The sequence below is a fragment of the Aquarana catesbeiana genome, linkage group LG09 (assembly GCF_042186555.1).
Source record: "Aquarana catesbeiana isolate 2022-GZ linkage group LG09, ASM4218655v1, whole genome shotgun sequence".
In the NCBI taxonomy this organism is placed as follows: Eukaryota; Metazoa; Chordata; class Amphibia; order Anura; family Ranidae; genus Aquarana; species Aquarana catesbeiana.
This window is the reverse complement of record NC_133332.1, coordinates 108635330-108653623: the sequence shown is the minus strand read 5'-3', so window position 1 is coordinate 108653623 and position 18294 is coordinate 108635330. Positions and strand designations below refer to the sequence as shown.

The following is an 18294-nucleotide window of genomic DNA, read 5'->3' as shown; positions in this document are numbered from 1 at the left end:
CTGTGGGCTGTACAACGATTGGTGGGTATGGTGGTAGATAGGTGTTCCTAAAAGGACATGGTTTATTGTGATGCACCTTTTCACATCTTCAAGCATACATTTCCTTTGCAGCTTTCTATATTTGGTTAATAGACATCTCAGAGCTGCAATGTTGTTGGTGCTGGAAGAATTCCCTCTGCCAGACTCTGTGATTTCAGGTTTGAGCAGTCAACGAGTAGCTATATAATGCCCACCATTTGTCACTCACTCTAAATGGTATTCCCAACCCAACATATTTAGTGAAAAAAATGTTTTACTTTGAATCTTCTATATTCCTGTGTGGACTGAAAACTGAATATTGCAGTCACGGAATTTGATCCATATGAACTATTCCAACACTTTTACATACTGCAGAATTTAATTTCTACACACCACTAGGAACAATTTTTAATATTACAAGTTGGTAAGTTAGTAACTACATAAAAATTTTGTTAAACAATTAAAGCATATCTAAATTCAAAACCCAACATTTAATATACTGCTAACTGCACTTTACCAGACCTTAAGCTGCCTATACACGCTTCAAATTACTCTTGTTCAGCCCTGCAAACAATAAATATCCATTGATTTCCCCCAATCACGCTAAGCAGTGAGGATAGAGGAATATCACCTGCTGACTATTAAACAGTGCTTGCATTGAATGCAAGTGCTGTTTAACTTCTAACACATTTTTCTGACCAGCAATTTTGGCAAAAGTTGATTGAAAAACAGTGTATGGCCAGCTTAATATGTGGTCATTTTCTTTTTTTCAGGCTTTCTTCCTTTGTTTTCAGCTAGTGATCCTACCAAAAACATATTTCCTGTCCTAGGGTAGTAGAGCTCAGTACACTGTATATTTGAAGGTGCAGGGTTGTCACCCTAGGACAAGAGATATTTTAGAACTACAGAATACCTCCTTCTCTCATCTTCATAACAAAGAAGGGGGGGGGCATTCTGGGAAGGCTGATAATATTGTTTGAAAATTCAGTTTAGTGCACAGGCTGTTACATGGACACTGACTTTCTAGTAGGCTCAACAGGTATTTTTCTGTAATTGCACTATATGTAATTGGCCTGAAAAAAAAGAAAAATCACACATTTTAGGTTGTTACCAGAACAGGAATAGAAGGGACATTTTTCAATGGTGACACTAGTTATGAAGACCCTGGTGACAATCATGGATTCCCTCACTTTGGAGGGATTTCCTCTCACTTTCTGTTTTGGCTATAAGACAGGAAGTGAAGGGAAATTTCCCCAATGGTAACCTGATGGCAAAAAAAAAAAAAAAAACCTGACAGGGTTTCCAATAGGAGAAAAAAGCAAAACAAAGTTTGCTTTTAGGTCTACTTTAATCCACCAATAAAGAATATTAGTATGCTAAATATTATATATGATGTATCAGTTAAAGCGGAAGCAGAATCATTTAAGCTTTCCACACATTTATCCTCAGTGATTTCTTCTTGGGGGCAGGTAACTCCGTGTCCTGTGAAAACTTCTGATGTTGATTTATATGACAAAGCAAAGACACAATTGAGACCTTGAACTATTCCTTTGTAATCCACCATCCAGGTGGCAATCCAGGCCATACTGCAGTCACAGCTCCAAGGGTTAAACGAAAGGTAGACACTTTTCAGTTGGGGCATATGCAAGAACAAGTAACTGGGAACAGAAGTCAAGCTATTTTTATTTAAATGTAGAAACTGCAGTTGTTTTAGATCCGAAAAAGCATTGCGGGTAATGTGTGTTATTAGATTGTTATTGAGATGCAACTTTTTCAGGTTAACCAGCATGTTAAAGGAGCAGTTGATTTTGTCAATCCTGTTAGCTTCCAGGTACATAATCTTGAGCTGATCCAATCCACTGAAAAGCTGATTAGGCAAATGAGATAGGGAGTTATGTCCTAAATTTAGCACACTCAGTTTGTTTAGCTGGTTGAAGGCTTCATGTTGTATGGCCCAAATCTGGTTCCTTCGTAGATTAAGAGCTTGCAAGGCTTGTTGATGTTTGAAGGAATTCTTCCCTATGGCTTCTATGAAATTATTTTCCATGGACAACCTGGTGACATTGTGCAGTTTTCTCAAGGCTTGTGGCACATAATGTATCTTATTGGATGCTAAGTTGAGAACCTCTAAAGATGGCAAGTGGGTGAACACCAATGGGTGGATTTCAAAAATGTTGCAGTGAGACAGATCCAAAGACAGAAGGCTTGAGAGGCCTCGGAATGTGTGGGCATGAAGGTAGGTCAGCCTTTGGTTCCTACTAAGATTTAACTCTTTTAAGCTGTTGAGTGCAATGAAAACACCAGGATATAGGAATGTTAAGTTGTTCTGGCTCAGCCACAGGATATGAAGGGAAGGGACAAACTTGAAAGCGTCAAAATGAAGGATCCGTATTTGGTTTCCTGCCAAGTTCAAAGATACCGCAGATGGAGGTAGATCTGGTGGAAGGTCTTCAATGCCCATTTTTTCACAGTATATGTCATGATCAGCAGTACACCGGCACAGGTTAGGACAGGTGATGTTTCTGAATTCACTATTTATCTCAAGAACCGGGCACCCACTGAAAATGACTGAGATCAGGTAAATTCTCAGAGCTAAAATCCTGTCCGCAAGTGACCTGGATGATGGCAGCATAGCTGAGATTTGAAATGTGATCTTTGTTATCCAAAGGAATGTGAATGGGTCATCAAGAAGCTCTCACAACCAATCAGTTTTTAGACAGAATTAATCTTCTTAAATGTCACAGTGAATCCATCACAGAGGTGTTAATGCAGCAAAGTGCTTGTGTCAGCCAGCAAATCAATTCTAACATTTTAGAACATCGCCTTGTTTTGGAATTCTCTACCATAGCATTTTCGTTTATTAGTTTATATCTTTTTTATGTAATACAATCTACTATGTCCTTTTTTGTTAAATACAAAAAAAATATTTTATAAGGTGGAGGAAATGTACAAGCCAATGAGAATTTTGCAGAAGAGAAAAATAACTAACTTATTTTTTTTTTTGCCTCTTTAAAAGGAACCTGTACAATCAGATTCTATTTACTGTCAAATGTGTAATATTAGACCAAGGATAAAAGAAAATACCCAAACACTGGAGCAAGCATATTTCGTTTTTTTGGAGTCTCTTTGTGCCTTATTACATAAATCAGTTGTGTTAACAAATACCCATATAAACTGGTGATCTATAACTTAGCACCATGGTGTGGTTTACAAGTAATTATAAATGACACTGGGATTACCAAACACATGATTCATAATTTTGTTTTAAAAAGAGTTAGTTTGCAATAGCTAATTATGGTATTCCACAGATTAGACCTGCCAAGCTATAATTAGATGGTTAGAATCTAATATTTCATACTAATCCAGGATTGTATGTGTTCTGCAAACCCATGGAAAATACTACTATAAAAGATGAAACAGGCTATATTTATCAGTCATAAAATTCTCTCCTATTGATTTTGCTCATCTTCCCTCATAACAATACAATTTGTTAAAAACTAAACAATAGGTAAAGAAGCAAAGAACAACACCCTTATTTTTAAAGTGGACCTGTTCTTTGAGTTTAGGTGCTCTTTAAGAATGACGTTGTACATTATAGCCACACAAGCAAATGTTTTGGGGCAGAGAGACTGAAAGAGTAGAGATGAATGGACTGATTCCTGTGAAATGTAGCTGGTTGCGCAATATGTGTTTGATAAAGCAACCAATTGACTCTATTCTTTGACTTTATTAAGTTTAGCTTGTTTTTTTGTATTTTTTTTTGGGGGGGGGGTGTTTATTTAGAGTAGTTTTGTTTATTTCATTAAGGGCTCATTCGCACTTTTACACAGATGGGCATTTTTCTGAACTACACAAATGTTTTCTATGTGCCCTGTTTACATTTAAACTTAGCCATTGTGGGAGCAGTAATGTGGTGCAGAAATCTGCAACATGTCAGCATTTTTCTGTTTTGCACTTCAGCTCACCCACCGCTTCATTCTTGACTGAGTTTCTATGTTAAGCACCCTCCTAGTGTAGGATACTAGGTACATTTAGTTTTTTTCTACATCTGTAATAAAGGGAGCAGTGATCACTTATTCTGGTCTGTTCAGGGTTTCACAGGCTGAGAGTTTGATTGCTTCCCCCTGCCTCTAGAAGAAGCTTCAGGAAGAGATGCAAATAACCAACCTGAATATTTACCATGCTCACGCCAGTCCCTGGTGTCCAGAGGGGGGCTGGAAAGGTGATAAATAGTCTGAAGTAATGAAGAGCTGGGTTCTCCTTCACCCCAGGAGGGCTTCAAAGGCTGAGGGGCTGCTGCCCTTACGCAGCCCATGAACAGTCTAGCTAGAGGTCTCAGCGGTGTGGGAGCTGAGAGCTTAGATGGACCTGGATGGTGACCCCTTTGGGGGGGTAGCACGATATATTAATTGAAATAAATGAAATGTCACAAGTTTACATTTAAAAAATACTGTAAAAAAAAGAAGTGAACAGTGCTCTGAGCTTTAAAAGTGCCAGACAGCACCAGCAACAAGATCGTCCAGAACCAACACTATCTGCAAGGTAAAATGTGGTGTTTCACCCTGTAGATAGTGTGAACCAGCCCTTAGTGTTCTTTATATTTTAATTTGTTCTTTGCTATTGTGTATTTGACTTTCATTTGTGTACTGTCACTTAATATATTTTTCCTTTTTTGTTTTTCTATTTTTTCTTTCTGTATAAAAAAAATGTAAAGTAACGAGGGGCTGTTTTTGGTACAAGAATCAGTCCAGAATAGTTAAACGTAACTTCTGTAAACTACTAGAAGAGTGTGATACTTGTCCCCTATTTGATAGCAGTTTGACTCTATGGGGGTTATTTACGAAAGGCAAATCCACTTTGCACTATAAGTGCAAAGTGCATTTGAAATTGCACTGAAAGTGCACTTGGAAGTGCAGTCGCTGTAGATCCAAGGGGGACATGCAAGGAAAATAAAAAACAGCATTTTAGCTTGCACATAATTGGATAATAACATTAGCATAGCTCCCCTCATTTCAGATCTACCCCTCAGATTTACAGCGACTGCACTTCCAAGTGCACTTTACACTTGTAGTTTACACTTGTAGTTTGCAATTGTAGTGCAAAGTGGATTTGACTTTCATAAATAACCCCCTATGTGTAGCGATCCAGAGTTGGAGAAACTTCCACGTACACTACATGTTTCCACTAGCAAATATGCACACACTGAGCAGGAACAGCAATAATGAAGACCCAGTCATACTGCACTAGCAGACGAGTGGACGTATGGAATAATTTACCATACATATGTTTTACTGGCAGTGAAAAAAAAAGGGTAGAAGCTCTGTGAAATGTCACCCCCAGTTTTATTTCTTTACTCAGTTTCACTGCACATACTCCCCAAAATGGTCATGAGTTGAAAGCAGCAGCTAGTTCATAGGTAGTGAATGAGCACAAACAACTGACAAATCATGCAGTAGTAAATGTCTGGCAAGGCATGGCAAGTATAAGTGATAATAAAACCGAATATGTTGTTGGATTCTCTACAATACATCACTAATGCAGATAAATCAGGAAGACTTACATCAAAACATTAAGATTTTTTGATGTACAGTGACTTGGTTTATTCACTGCTGGTGGTACGGCAGCAGTTGGTGACAAGTTGAAACATTATCTGTGCTCATAACTGATGTATCATAGCTAATTTTCACATTAGAACTTAGGCGTAGTATAGTCACACCTCTCCTGTTGTCCTGATTATAAAACAGGTCACAGAAGGATAAAGGGTGGTAGCTCTTGCCAAAATGACACACCAAAAAGCAACATAAAGATAAAACAGATTAAAGATAAGAAACTTAGATTTTGTTAAATAAAAACAGAACTATTAGAGTAGCTTAAACAAAACAACTTTATTGAAGTTAAATTTAAAGCAGAACTCCAGCAACAAATCAGATAAAATTGAATATCTCATTTAAAGATTAAAAAAACAAGCCCAGATTTTCCTGCAATATTCACCTTAAGCCCTGGTTCACATTGAAGCAATTTGGCATGCCATGCCAAATTGGCGGCTATTGCCGGTAATGCCCCCCACCGCGGAAAAATGCTATATGCCAATATTGCGGCGCCACACCAAAACTGTGGGTGTGGTCAGATTACATCAACAGTGGGAGGGGTTTAAATGGCCATATGCTTTAATGACTGTGCCACAAGCGAGTATGTAACAAAGTACAGTACAAACCTCAGTACATTCATTTTAATAAAATAAAACTATTCTATTTCATATCCTTTACTACACACAACTAACCTTAAAGTGATATTAAAGTCTTGTTTTTAGTTTGTTTTTTAAATAACAAACATGTTATATTTACCTGCTCTGTGTAATGGTTTCCACAGAGCAGCCTGGATCCTCCTCTTCTCGGGTCCATCGCTGGTGCCCCTGGCCCCTCCCTCCTTCTGGGTGCTCCCACAGCAAGCAGCTTGCTTTAGGGGCATATAAGCAGGCACACTCCCATACACTATGTCTCCTTATTGGCTTACTGGCTGTTATTGACAACAATGGTAGCAAATGGCTTTCACTGCTACCTAAAGCCAATCAGGGGTGTGAGTCCTTGGAGAGCCAAGGCTCTTGTGGACATCGTTGGATCTGGAGGGGGCTTGGGTAAGTATTAGGTGGGGCTGGGGGGGACTGCTGCACACAGATGGTTTCTTACCAGCATGCATAAAATGCATGTAGGTAAAAACCTTATGCCTTTACAACCACTTTAACAAAGCATGTACTGTACTTAGAATGCAGTAGTCAGGAGTAAGAAATGTAAAACACAGTGAGGGAAATTTATTAACTCGTGCAGTCAGAATCTAAGAAAAGCTGCGCATGACAACCGATCAGCTTCTATCTTCAGCTTTGAAAATGAAAGCTATGAGCTGATTGGTTGCCATGCACAGCTGCTCCAGATTCTGTCTGCTCTAGTTTTGATAAATTCCCCTAAGAGCTCATTCAGACAGGCGCTAAGACAGGTCGTGTATGCTAAACCACTTTTTGCTGCATCTGCATCCACCAGAGAGCTTCACCTATAGAAGTGGGTGCACAGATTTGAATTTGGACACTGTGCGTTCGGATACATGCATCCCTTCCTGTCTGCATGTCAAATTTTGACATTCAAATGTCCATGCAGCTGCTGCGTCCCAATTGACTTTCACTGGACTGCCTGCACAGAACACCAAGTATCCCCATGCAGTACACAGCCATCACACTGGGCATGGGTGTATATGCTCCATGTGAATGAGGCCTAATTGTCATGTGTGATAGCAGGAAAGAGGAGATGTCGGGTTTGTGAATTTTTTTTTTTTTAAATTATACTTATGTAGCACTAACTCACGGTGGAGCTGCTGGTTTAAAGTGGGTTGTTACCATCACCTTTGTTACCTCAATTTCACCAGAAACAGGTCTAGGGTCCCATTGAGTTTAATACCAGACAGTGTAGACACCAGACACTTGAGTATCTTTTCCAATGCTTTAATAAAGGGTAACTGAAGGAAGTAGCAGGAAAGAGGTAGAAGAAGAGTTGCAGGGAAGTTCAAATACCTTTTCTTAATGTAGTATTATGAATTGGAATCTTGTGGTTGAATGTACTCTCCTTTTAGAGTTGAATCTTTGCCCGCCCGGATAGGTTTCTCTCACTAACCTAGCAACCGGTACGCAGCACGAACAAAAGTCTCTGCCGCAGACTTGAATGGAATAGAAACCCGTACGATCCTCTGCCACAGGATGTAAAGGTTTATGATGGACAGCACACACAGCACTAGAACCTTTAAGCCGACCCGGCAGTACTATGCGGTAGGTTAACTTTAGGACGCGTCCTCCAACTGAGTCACCAGACCCCTCTCCAGACCAGCACTCTGCATGATCCTTCAATGACGGGTCCTCCAATGGGATCTTCTCAGTTGTCCAGCTTCTTCCCGTAGAACAGACAGCACAGGACCATTCCCTCGCCGCTGTGGTAGGCCCCAGACAGGCTTCTGGGCCCACCCACACGCTGCAGCATTGGAGGACCACGCGGTAGTACTCCTAACACATACCTGTTGGCCAGGAGGGCCAGCAGGTGGAACGATACGAACCTTTAAACATGGCGTCTGTCCCATAAATACCCTCTCCCAGAATGCAACTCAGAGGACCACCTCCACCGAGTTATCTCCGGGATAGAAGAGCACCCATACGCTTCAGCTCGTTGCCTTTCCAACACTGACCCATGGCGACAACGACACCCACAGGCACAGTGTGAAACTACATGCCACACAGCCAAACTGGAACAGAGGCTAAATCTGACTATGTATAAAACAGATAACCCACTAAATTTACCTATAAGCGGTAGATGAAAATCTACCAGCGTTACAATTACGTAGGTGGATGCTGCATCTGTCCCCCCCCCCCCAGCTCTCAGGCTGAGAACTGAGTAATCAAACTGATCACTCAGTTCTCAGTGTTCCCTGAGAAGAGAGCTGGTGGCTGTCAGTCTCTGGCTCTCTGTTCTACCCCCCCCCCACTCACTGAAACACTGGGCTGTGGTGGGGACAGAAGTGGCTAGCTCAGCTGGCTGTTGGCTGACCTCACAGAGCCGGTCCAGGCTGGGGAAAGATCACAACCATATGGTCAGGAATCGTTTACATGCCTGAACCGGCTCTGTGACGTCAGCTGAAAACGGGTCACAGGACTGCAAAACAATCGGCACTGCTGTGATCCACAGGAGAAGTACAGCTAAACAAGCAATAAATCTATCACAGGACCTGTCTCTCTGCTCCTGTTTGACATTACTTACAACAATTGATAAATGTCCCTATTTATGTTGTGAACCCCTCATCAAGGGGCCTTTGCCACACCATCTACCATTTCCCTAGTAAAGGGCCTTTTCTACACCCCTCCTCCAGTCTAGGGCGTCCTCTGCACTTCCCTCCTAGTCCAAGGCCTCCTCTACAGCCCCCCCCCCCCAAAGTTCAGAGCCTCCTCTGTACCCTGCCCTCCGAATCCGGGTCCTTTGCCACACCAACACCACTTTTCAATTCCAGGGCCTCCTCTACATGCCCAGTGGCCTCGGGTGTCCGCCTCTCCTAGTCCAGTGCCTCCTCTGCATCATCTAGTCCAGGGCCTCCTCTGCATCACCCAGTTCAGGGCCTCCACTGCACCCCCCCTCAGTCCAGGGCCTCCTGTGTACTCCCCTTCTAGTCCAGGGCCTCCTTTGCATCCCCTAGTTCATAGCCTCCTCTGCACCTCCCAGTCTAGAACCTCCTCTCCTAATCCAGAGTCTTTGCTACACCAACAATTCTTTTCTAGTCCAGGGCCTCTTCTGCACCCCTCCCCCACTCCTGCGCCTCCTCTGCACCTCACCAGTCCAGAGCCTCCCCTGTACCCCCCCATCTCTAATCCAGGGCCTCCTCTGCACCCTCCAGCCCAGTGTCTCCTCCACACCCCCCATCAGCCCAAGGTCCCCACTACACCCTCCAGTCCAGGGCCTCCTCTCAGCCCCCCCTGTCCTGGGCCTCCTCTAGACCCCCCCAGCCCAGGGCCTCCTCCACACCCCACCTCAGTCCCTCAGTCTGGGGTCTCTTCTGCACCCCCTCCTCCCAAGCCAGGGCCTTCTCTGAACTTCCCCCAGGCCCCCCAGTCCTTTGCCATAACAACTCCAACTTCCTAGTCCAGGGCCTTCTGAACACAAACCCCTCTCCCTGTCCTAATAAATGCCTTCCAGTTCCACAAAGGCTCTCCCATGCTGAAGCGTCACTCTGAAATGCCTTTCTAAAGTGCTGGCGGGCGGAAGGAGCAGAGTGATTCAGCGCTAGTGCACCTGTTCAGTCTCCCTCCTATTTGGTTCTCTGGTATTTGGCAGACTATGCAGAGGGCGCTGCCTGTCCATTACACTTGATCAGACGGCAGTGACACCCTTAGTGCATCGCTTCCCAGTGCGGGTGGGGGCGACAGAAACCCTGCCATCACCCCCTAGATGCGTCACACGAGGCGTGTTCCCCCCTGCCCCCCCCCCCCCCCAGTTTCGGCCCTGCTGACATGCGGTTATTAAATTTCAATCCCACATGTCAGTGTGAACCTAGGCTAAATCCAGAGATTTCCCCCACTGTACTTTTTTATGAAACTGGATGTCTGCATTCACTTCCTCTGAACCCAGGTTGTTGTGGACCCATCCCAGTCTGCAAATGATCTGTGAATAGAAAGCAGCAGAGTGATGAGATTATCTCTGTCACTCTGCTTTCTCTTCCTAGAAATACATGGCTGATTACCTTCTGAAAATGCTAGATGCCTGGCTGTTACACCAAACAATGGGTTTAAACAAGCATTAATTACAAGTATGCATATCGGAAAAGTCAGAAGCCTTTTTCTGCAAAGTTAATCTTGGTAATGGCTTTAGGCTCCATGCACACTGGGCTTAAAAAAAAAAAAGTCTGTTCTCTTTAGAGTAAAAAAACGCTTGTATAGAGCTTTTTTTGTACAAAGTTTAGATGAGTTTAGGAGAGTTTTACCTTTTTTCTGCCTCCGAGCTCCAATCAGAACCGCGAACCAGAAGGGTTTTTTTTCTGCCTCAACGTTTAACTCAAAATATGCCTCTTAACGTCCTATGTGCATGGACACATAGGATAACATTGAGCTGCTTCTACAGGCAGAACACAAAACTCCTGTAGAAGCAACGCTTTTTAAGCCAGTGTGCATGGAGCCTAAAGCAGGACTAAAGTGTGAAATGAAAAAAACTGAGCATGCAGGTTTTTTTTTGCAGAAGAGACATGCAAAAAAATAAACCTACTTGCCTGCTCTATTTTCTTTAAAATGTACATGCGCAGCTCAGTTTACGTTCCAGCACAGTGCCTGTGTGTCCTGATGACTGCACCACAGCATATGCAAAGAAGTAAAGTCATCCTGCTCCAGCCAATCAAGATGACCCAAAGACCGGAAACCAAGAAGAAGCCGGGGAGAAGATGCTGGCGCCAGCAAGGTACTTCATGGGTCTCGAACTATTGAAGCAGAGGTAAGTATATTTTATTGAAGAGAAATTCCCAAAAGCATGGCTTGTTGGAGGTACTTGAGGACAGGATTGAGAACCACTGGGCTAAGGTGACCGGGTAACTGTAGGCTGGTAGCAAAGCAACCCAGGAACAAAACCATGTATGACTTGCTTCTTCAACACTTAATGGCAGGAAAGACTTCACTCTCAGTCCTTCACTGTTAACCCATTATCCAGTAAACTAGCAAAAAACAATAATTGTTAATGGCAGCCAGCAGTCCTAATAACAAGGTAACTTCCAGTGCTTGACCCACATTGTTTACATACAAAGCCAGTTTCCCGAGATAGCACCATACCGGTGCTGTGCCATAGCACTGGACCTGGACAGTGCTCCTCAGCTAACACAGTAAACAGTGGTCTGGAAAGTACCAAAATGCAGAGCCCAGTGACCTAAACTCATTTTCCAAGCTAGCCCCATAACTCCCAGTTCAACAGGGTCTGGGTATGGCATGTTAAAGTCAGGCTTAGAAAAGGCCAATCCGGAGCTGCACAGGGAGACCACTTCAGTAGTGCAACAGCAGTGCAACTTTGTGCACTAGTGCGCAGTCATGTTGGAGCAGGAAGGGGCCATCCCCAAACTTTTCCCACAAAGTTGGGAGCATGAAATTATGAAGTACCAATGTCTCAGTATGCTGACGCCTTACGAGTTCCCTTCACTGGAACTATGGGGCCAAGCCAAACCCCTGAAAAACAACCCCACATCATAATCCCCCTCCACCAAATGATTTGGACTAGTGCACAAAGCAAGGTCCATAAAGACATGGATGAGTGAGTTTGGGGTGGAGGAACTTGACTGGCCTGCACAGAGTCCTGACCAAAACCCGACAGAACACCTTTGAGATGCATTAGGAGCAGAGACTGTGAGCCAGGTCATCTCTACCACATCAGTGCCTGACCTCACAAATGCGCTTCTGGAAGAATGGTCAAACATTCCCATAGACACACTCTTAACCTTGTGGACATAAATCCCAGAAGAGTTTAAGCTTTTATAGCTGGAAATATTGAACCCTGACTGGGATGTCATTAAAGTTAATGTGCGTGTAAAGGCAGGGGTCCCAATACTTTTGGTAATATAGGGCATCTTACCTAGGGGGAGCTGTCTGCATGTATTTACTTTTCTGCTCTTTTAGCACCTGTATACGCTTACAGACTTTTTGGGTTGCTGCCTGCTATCCTTTGGTGCCACAGCCTTCTCTGTTCTGCAACAGCAGAATCTGGACTGTCCCCTTTTCACCGCTGTCCTCAGTGAGGCTGCTCATCTCTGAGCCCAAAGAGACTGCTACTTTTACTAAAAACCATTTGAAAAACAGATGCCCAGTCAGATGTCAATCGCAATGCTGCATAGGAAATGACCACTCCAGGGGCTACACTGCAAGTGGAGTGTCCTGTATGGCACATGGCTCACAGTTCCTCCTAACCTTCTGTGCTGTGAGCTCTGTCGAGACACACCCCCCCTCCCAGCCAGGTGTGGGGCATTCTGGAAGTTGCTGTCAGAGAAGGGCTACCCTGGTATAGAAGGATGGACAACTCTGGCCTGCACACCTAGGTGTGCCATTGCCTATGGAGACAGATCCCTTAAAACTGGGACAAATAGTAACCGTACCGTGCAGGCCACCTCAGTTCCTCCACACCAAACTCGTCAAATCAGTCAAATCATAATCTTTATAACCCTGTACACAGGGTTACAGCATACCTCCAAACTTTTTGAGATGGGAACGAGGGACACCTATTAGCAAAAGTATGTAGGCATAGGACACACCCCCTTAAAGGAGAATTAAACCAAAAAAATATTAAACCCACAAGTGCTTTTTTTTTATAGCACTACTATTCCTTTATACTGGATTTTGAAATGTGAAGATGCAGCAATCTAGAAATTGGATGAAAGGTTTAGCACTGAGAAACACTTTTTGAAAGATAAAAAGTGCATTTTATATACAATTATAAAGATTAGACCAAAATGGGGGACAAATGAGGGGGAAAGAGGGACAGAGAGACTTTGTTCCCAATCAGGGACAGTTGGGAGCTATGTTACAGTTATGCTATAACATTAAATGATCTTCCCCAAACTGTCACTACAAAGTTGAAAGTGCACAATTGCCTAAAATGTTTTTGTGTGCTGTAGCATTAACAGTATCCTTCGCTGAAAACATCCAATCAGTAATTTGGAAGGGTGTCCACATACATATGGCCATACATTAGTTGTGATTGTCAGGTGTTGACAAACTTTTGGTCATACAGTGCATCATTCTGGCCTCAAGAATTGTTGGGTCACCAAGTCTGCAAATTTGCAGATCAAGAGTTCTATTTTCATTCTGACTTTTTTGATGCACACTTGTTCTAGTTTTGTGGTTCAGAAAGCATTGCAGCTGAACACAGCCAGATAATCATCTTTTTTAGGAGGAGGGCCAATGCATAGTGAAGCATTAAAAGTTCACCTTTAGAAAAAAAATATAATAATAAATGCACATTTTTTTTTGCAGGGAAAAAAAACGTGCATTTATTTTTTTGTAGAAGCCTGGAAAGCATTACACCAGCGATCAGCAGTTCGCTGGTGCCATGTAGGTCTGCTGCAGACTGTCAGTGTAATGCCCCGTACACACGGTCGGATTTTCCGATGGACAATGTCCGATCGGAGCGTGTTGTCGGAAATTCCGACCTTGTGTGGGCGCCATCGGACATTTTCCATCGGATTTTCCGACACACAAAGTTGGACAGCAGGAGATAAAATTTTCCGACAACAAAATCCGATCGCGTCAATTCCGACCGTGTGTGGCCTGTTCCGACGCACAAAGTGCCACGCATGCTCAGAAGAAATTCCGACACGGGACAGCTCGTTCTGGTAAACTTAGCGTTCGTAATGGATACAGCACTTTCGTCACGCTGCAATGTTAAAAATGGTTTAATACAGCGCACTCTCTTCTTCTTTATAATGTGACAAGAATTAAGTCGTTTTGCTGCTCATATTCACACACACTTCTCACAAACTTATTTCGTTACTATTTCTCGGGATTCCCTCAATATATTTTGATTTCTCACATCTGACAACATATTTTTTTTTTTTTTTTGGTGATTTTGATTTGTACTTCCGAAAATGTTTGTGTGTTTTTTGTGACAAGTTCCCACAACACCACTAATATGTTGTTCTATTTAATCTGTAGGAGATTGTTTGGTGTTGTTGTCCCTTGTTAATTTCACATTTTATGTTAGAAATGTACCTGAATCGTCACCAACAAACTGTCCTTTTTGGATGAAAACACACACAGGAGAGTAGAATTTACCTAACTAAATTTTATTAAGGGGTCACAACTATAAACAAAGAGGGAGGCAACGCTGGAGAAACTGCAGAAGTAGGTGAAGCCTTGGACCCCCAGGGCAGACATCAATTATTTAAAAGCAAAATTGGTGGCCTGAGGAGTCCTTATCTAAGGGAGGGCAGTTTGGTCCAGAAGTCCCAGAGATCCGGAAAGCAGCAGATGACATCTGTGTTCCCAGGCTGTGGTCATACGAGAGACTGCATCTTCTGTCAGACCAGACTGAACCCAGGGCCATCACTCTTTGGTCTTCTTTCCACACTTCCTTCCAGCCTTTGGCTGTGGTGGTGGAGTTGTGGCAGCAGGAGGAGGAGGAGGATCGTCCCTCTCCATGACATCCGTCTTGTGTGTCAGTTCCCCACTCAAACCCCTTACGTAGGACTTTATAAATCAGGTCCTCAGAGATCTTGCGTTGGCCCTCCTGCATGCCCTGCAATTTGGTGGCAGCCATGCAGGCAAAGGCCTCTTCAGGACTGGGGAAGGCTCTGAGGGACGCAGAAGCCTCCTGGATCAGCCTGTATGCTGAATCCTGCACAGGACTGGGAGTGGCCTTCCTGGCCCTTTTGTATGGCAGGCGGAGGGGAGGAACCTGAGACTCAGTCAGGCTGCGACTTGTCCCAGGCTTCTCTTGGCTGCCACTTAGCCCCGCCTCCTCCTGGCTGCCACTAACCCCCCGCCTCCTCCTGACTGCCACATTCCACAGCCTCCTCCTGGCTGAGGTCTTCCTGTGTATGAAAAAGGGACATAGTTTTAGTATTTTTTACATCAATCACACACAATTTTCACCTCCTGACTGCTGCAAATTGAATGTTAACAAATATAACAGACTATCCTTCTGAGCCCAGCAGTTTTCATTCTTGTCCCAATTTTGGGTGCCCACTACTGTCTATTGATATGTAAAACACTTTTTTTAATCAGCAATTAGTGATCAATGATAACATCTAGTAAACATCATTTATTTATTGCCCAGAAATCTGTAGAAGAATGCTATACCTGGCTCCAGCTGGGCTCCTCCACTTCTTCCTGGCTGGAAGGCCCAGGTTGGACATCGGAAGCCTCAGCTGGGGTGGAAGGAAGAGTGGAAGGAAGAGTAGAGAGGGATTCCCTGACTTCAGTGTGGTCTGACAGAAATTGCAGTCTCTCATAGTACCACAGCCTGGGGACATAAACATCATCTGCTGCAGCTCCGGACCTCAGGGAATCTGTGACCTTCTTGCGCTCCCTAAGATAAGTGCTCCTCAGGCCACCAATTTTGGCTTTTAAATAAGGGATGGTTGCTGTGGGGACCACCGGCTTCACCAACTCCAGCAGTTTCTCCAGCGCTGCCTGCCTCTTCTGTTTGTGATTATAGTGGGGGTGTCTGACTTGCCACAGACAGGGCAGCTCCCTGTATTTGTCAATGAACAGGGGCAGGAAATTGTGGTCGTTGAACCCATCCATTTTCTCTGCAAGACACAACACAAGACAAACCCTAATGTCAGGCCAAACTCCCCTAATCTTGTTACAATATAGGCTTCAATTTCAAAGCAGTATAGGCCCAAGTTTAGATCCTACCTTCGTTAGCACAATCGGCGTCTCCAATGCTCCTTCCTCCGCTCACAGATCGTACGTAAGATGCGCGCGTTACGATTTATATACACTGCGCATGCATATAACTCCGCCCGCCCCTGACGTTCTTTCTATTCTATTCCCCGCCCCTTTTCGTTCGGCGCAGTGGAGGAAGAGCACATGGCGGATAGACAGCAGGATCGTGCTAATTACAGCAACGAGGAGGAGGAGGAAAGGCCGGAGCCTGAAACGTCCCGATCCAGAAGGAGATTGAAGGACTCAAATATGTCCTTTGGGGAGATGTTGGAGATGGTGGACATCCTGAAGAAGGCCGACTATGATGGAAAGTATGGGCCTTACCCCAACCCCAATGTCCGAAAGGCCAAGATCATGGCGAAAGTGGTCAGGAGTCTGCACCGGAAATTCGGGGTACGACGATCGAAAGATCAGCTCAGGAAGCGGTGGTCGGACCTGAAATTACGAGAACATGAGCAGTACAGAAAGATCCGGAGAGTGCTGCAAAAAAGTAAGTATTTGTGCTGTGTTCCTATTGTTCTTGTGTTTATTACGTTCGTGCTGCTCCATGTGCTTTTAGGAACTGTTGTACAGTTTAAAATGGCAACTTTCATGTTCATGGGCACATTATTCGTTTGGATCACACATTTTTATTTCGGACTATAAAATACCATTGTTTAGCCCATATGCATTTGGCCACCATTTTGACGCCCTATACTTGGCTTCAAAGAATTGGGTTGTGTAGATGGCTTTGTTACTGGAATGAAATGCCAACTAGATTGTGTGTAAGGAGAGGACACTCAGCAGCTGTTTTCACATCTGGACACTGGAGCACTAGTGTGGGACACAAGAACACCCTTTTTATTATGGGGGCCACACAGGTGCTCCACTGTATACTATAGGGGGGGCTACATCTGTGAAGCTTGTACCAAACAGGTAAAGTATTGCAGCTTGACAAGGACACTAAAAAAGCTACATCTTGGAACTCAGCTAAAATAGACAATTGTACCCCACTTCCAAGCAATGTTTCATCTTTATAGTTCTGCCATCAAATATCTGTGTGCTAATTATACCATTTTTGTTTTACATAGGGGAGAAAAGACTCGGAGGACACCCCTCATCCGAGGAGACCAGAGCCCCCCCCCTCTGGAAGAAGGGGAAATCCCCCCAACACAAGATGAGCAGGAGGAAGAAGACGTGGTGGAACTAGTCACTACAACAGTTGAGTGTCTGCGACCACAGGCTCCGATAAGAGATGGATGGCGGCATTTTTTGGGAAACCTAATTTATTTTGGGGTTCGTCTCTTTTTAGGTGATCGTGAGGTTGTGGATGAAGATCCTTTCACATCCGAAAGTGCCCAGATCGTGATCGGGGAGATCATGGGGTGTAATTTACAATTGGAAAACATCAAGCAAAACATCAATGATGTTATTCCAAAATATAAAAACATCATTGATGTTTTGGGGCGAGTTTAAAACCCCTCCAAATCACTTTCTTCTTTTGTGTGCTACAATGTGCGAAATGTTTTTGTGATTTTTCCCAAAGCCAAATTTGGAGGATGCACACAGTGTGCCAACATGTGCTATCTGCCATCACGGGAGATCAATGGACGCGTTTTGGGGGTGCAACCCCCTTCCTCAATAATAAAGTAGCGGTGAGGAAGGGCTTTCTCCCCAAAACACGTCCCTTCATCCCCCGTGATGGCAGATATCACATGTTGACATTGGGAAATTTGTGTGCATCTTCCAAATTTGGCTTTTCCTGGGGTGATTTCCCCCCATCTGAACGCAATATCAAACACAGTTCCTAAATACTCATGTCTGATATTGCCTTCCAGTTCTACCAAATGTGAACTTTGTAAGATCAAGATTTGTGTCTTTCTTGTGGGTTTTACACAGGCCTGTTTTCTATAAAATGCACATTTTGATTTTGGATAATGACACCACAAAAATTGATATACAACAAACATGTTGGTTTGTCAGAAAAACCTTTGGTAAATGCACATGTGATTGTGCAGGTATTAAAAAGATTGTTCATCAAGAATGTGTGGATTATTGTCTCAACGCTACAACACTTTTGGGGTGATGTAATTGTTTTATGAGAAAATGTGGGTAATTTCCTAAGGGCAAATCCACTTTGCACTACAAGTGCAGTTTCAGTGCAGTTGCAAGTGCACTTGTAGTGAAAAGTGTCTTTGCATTTAGTAAATAACAGCCAACAGTGCTTTGTATAAGGTTACACAATCACGACATTTTCTGCACTCCACACATTTCTGTCAGGGTCAGCTAAAACAAACACAAGCAGTAAATGTCCATAAAGAAGAGCCTAGGGAGAGATGCCTGTCGAGAACTTGAGGTCCTGCAGG

At 43.7% G+C, this 18294-nt stretch overlaps 1 protein-coding gene across 1 annotated transcript; it reads right to left on the bottom strand.

Annotated features, from left to right (window-relative positions):
* Nucleotides 1–1360: 1360 nt before the first annotated feature.
* On the bottom strand, nucleotides 1361–2650 carry LOC141107234 (uncharacterized). Its single transcript, XM_073597951.1, has one exon. The coding sequence runs from the start codon at nucleotides 2648–2650 to the stop codon at nucleotides 1361–1363; it is 1290 nt and encodes a 429-aa protein (XP_073454052.1).
* Between the last annotated feature and the right edge of the window lie 15644 nt (nucleotides 2651–18294).

What these genes read in the sequence shown, in the direction of transcription:
- LOC141107234 (XM_073597951.1), bottom strand. Translation starts at nt 2,650, where the DNA reads ATGCTGCCATCATCCAGGTCACTTGCGGACAGGATTTTAGCTCTGAGA.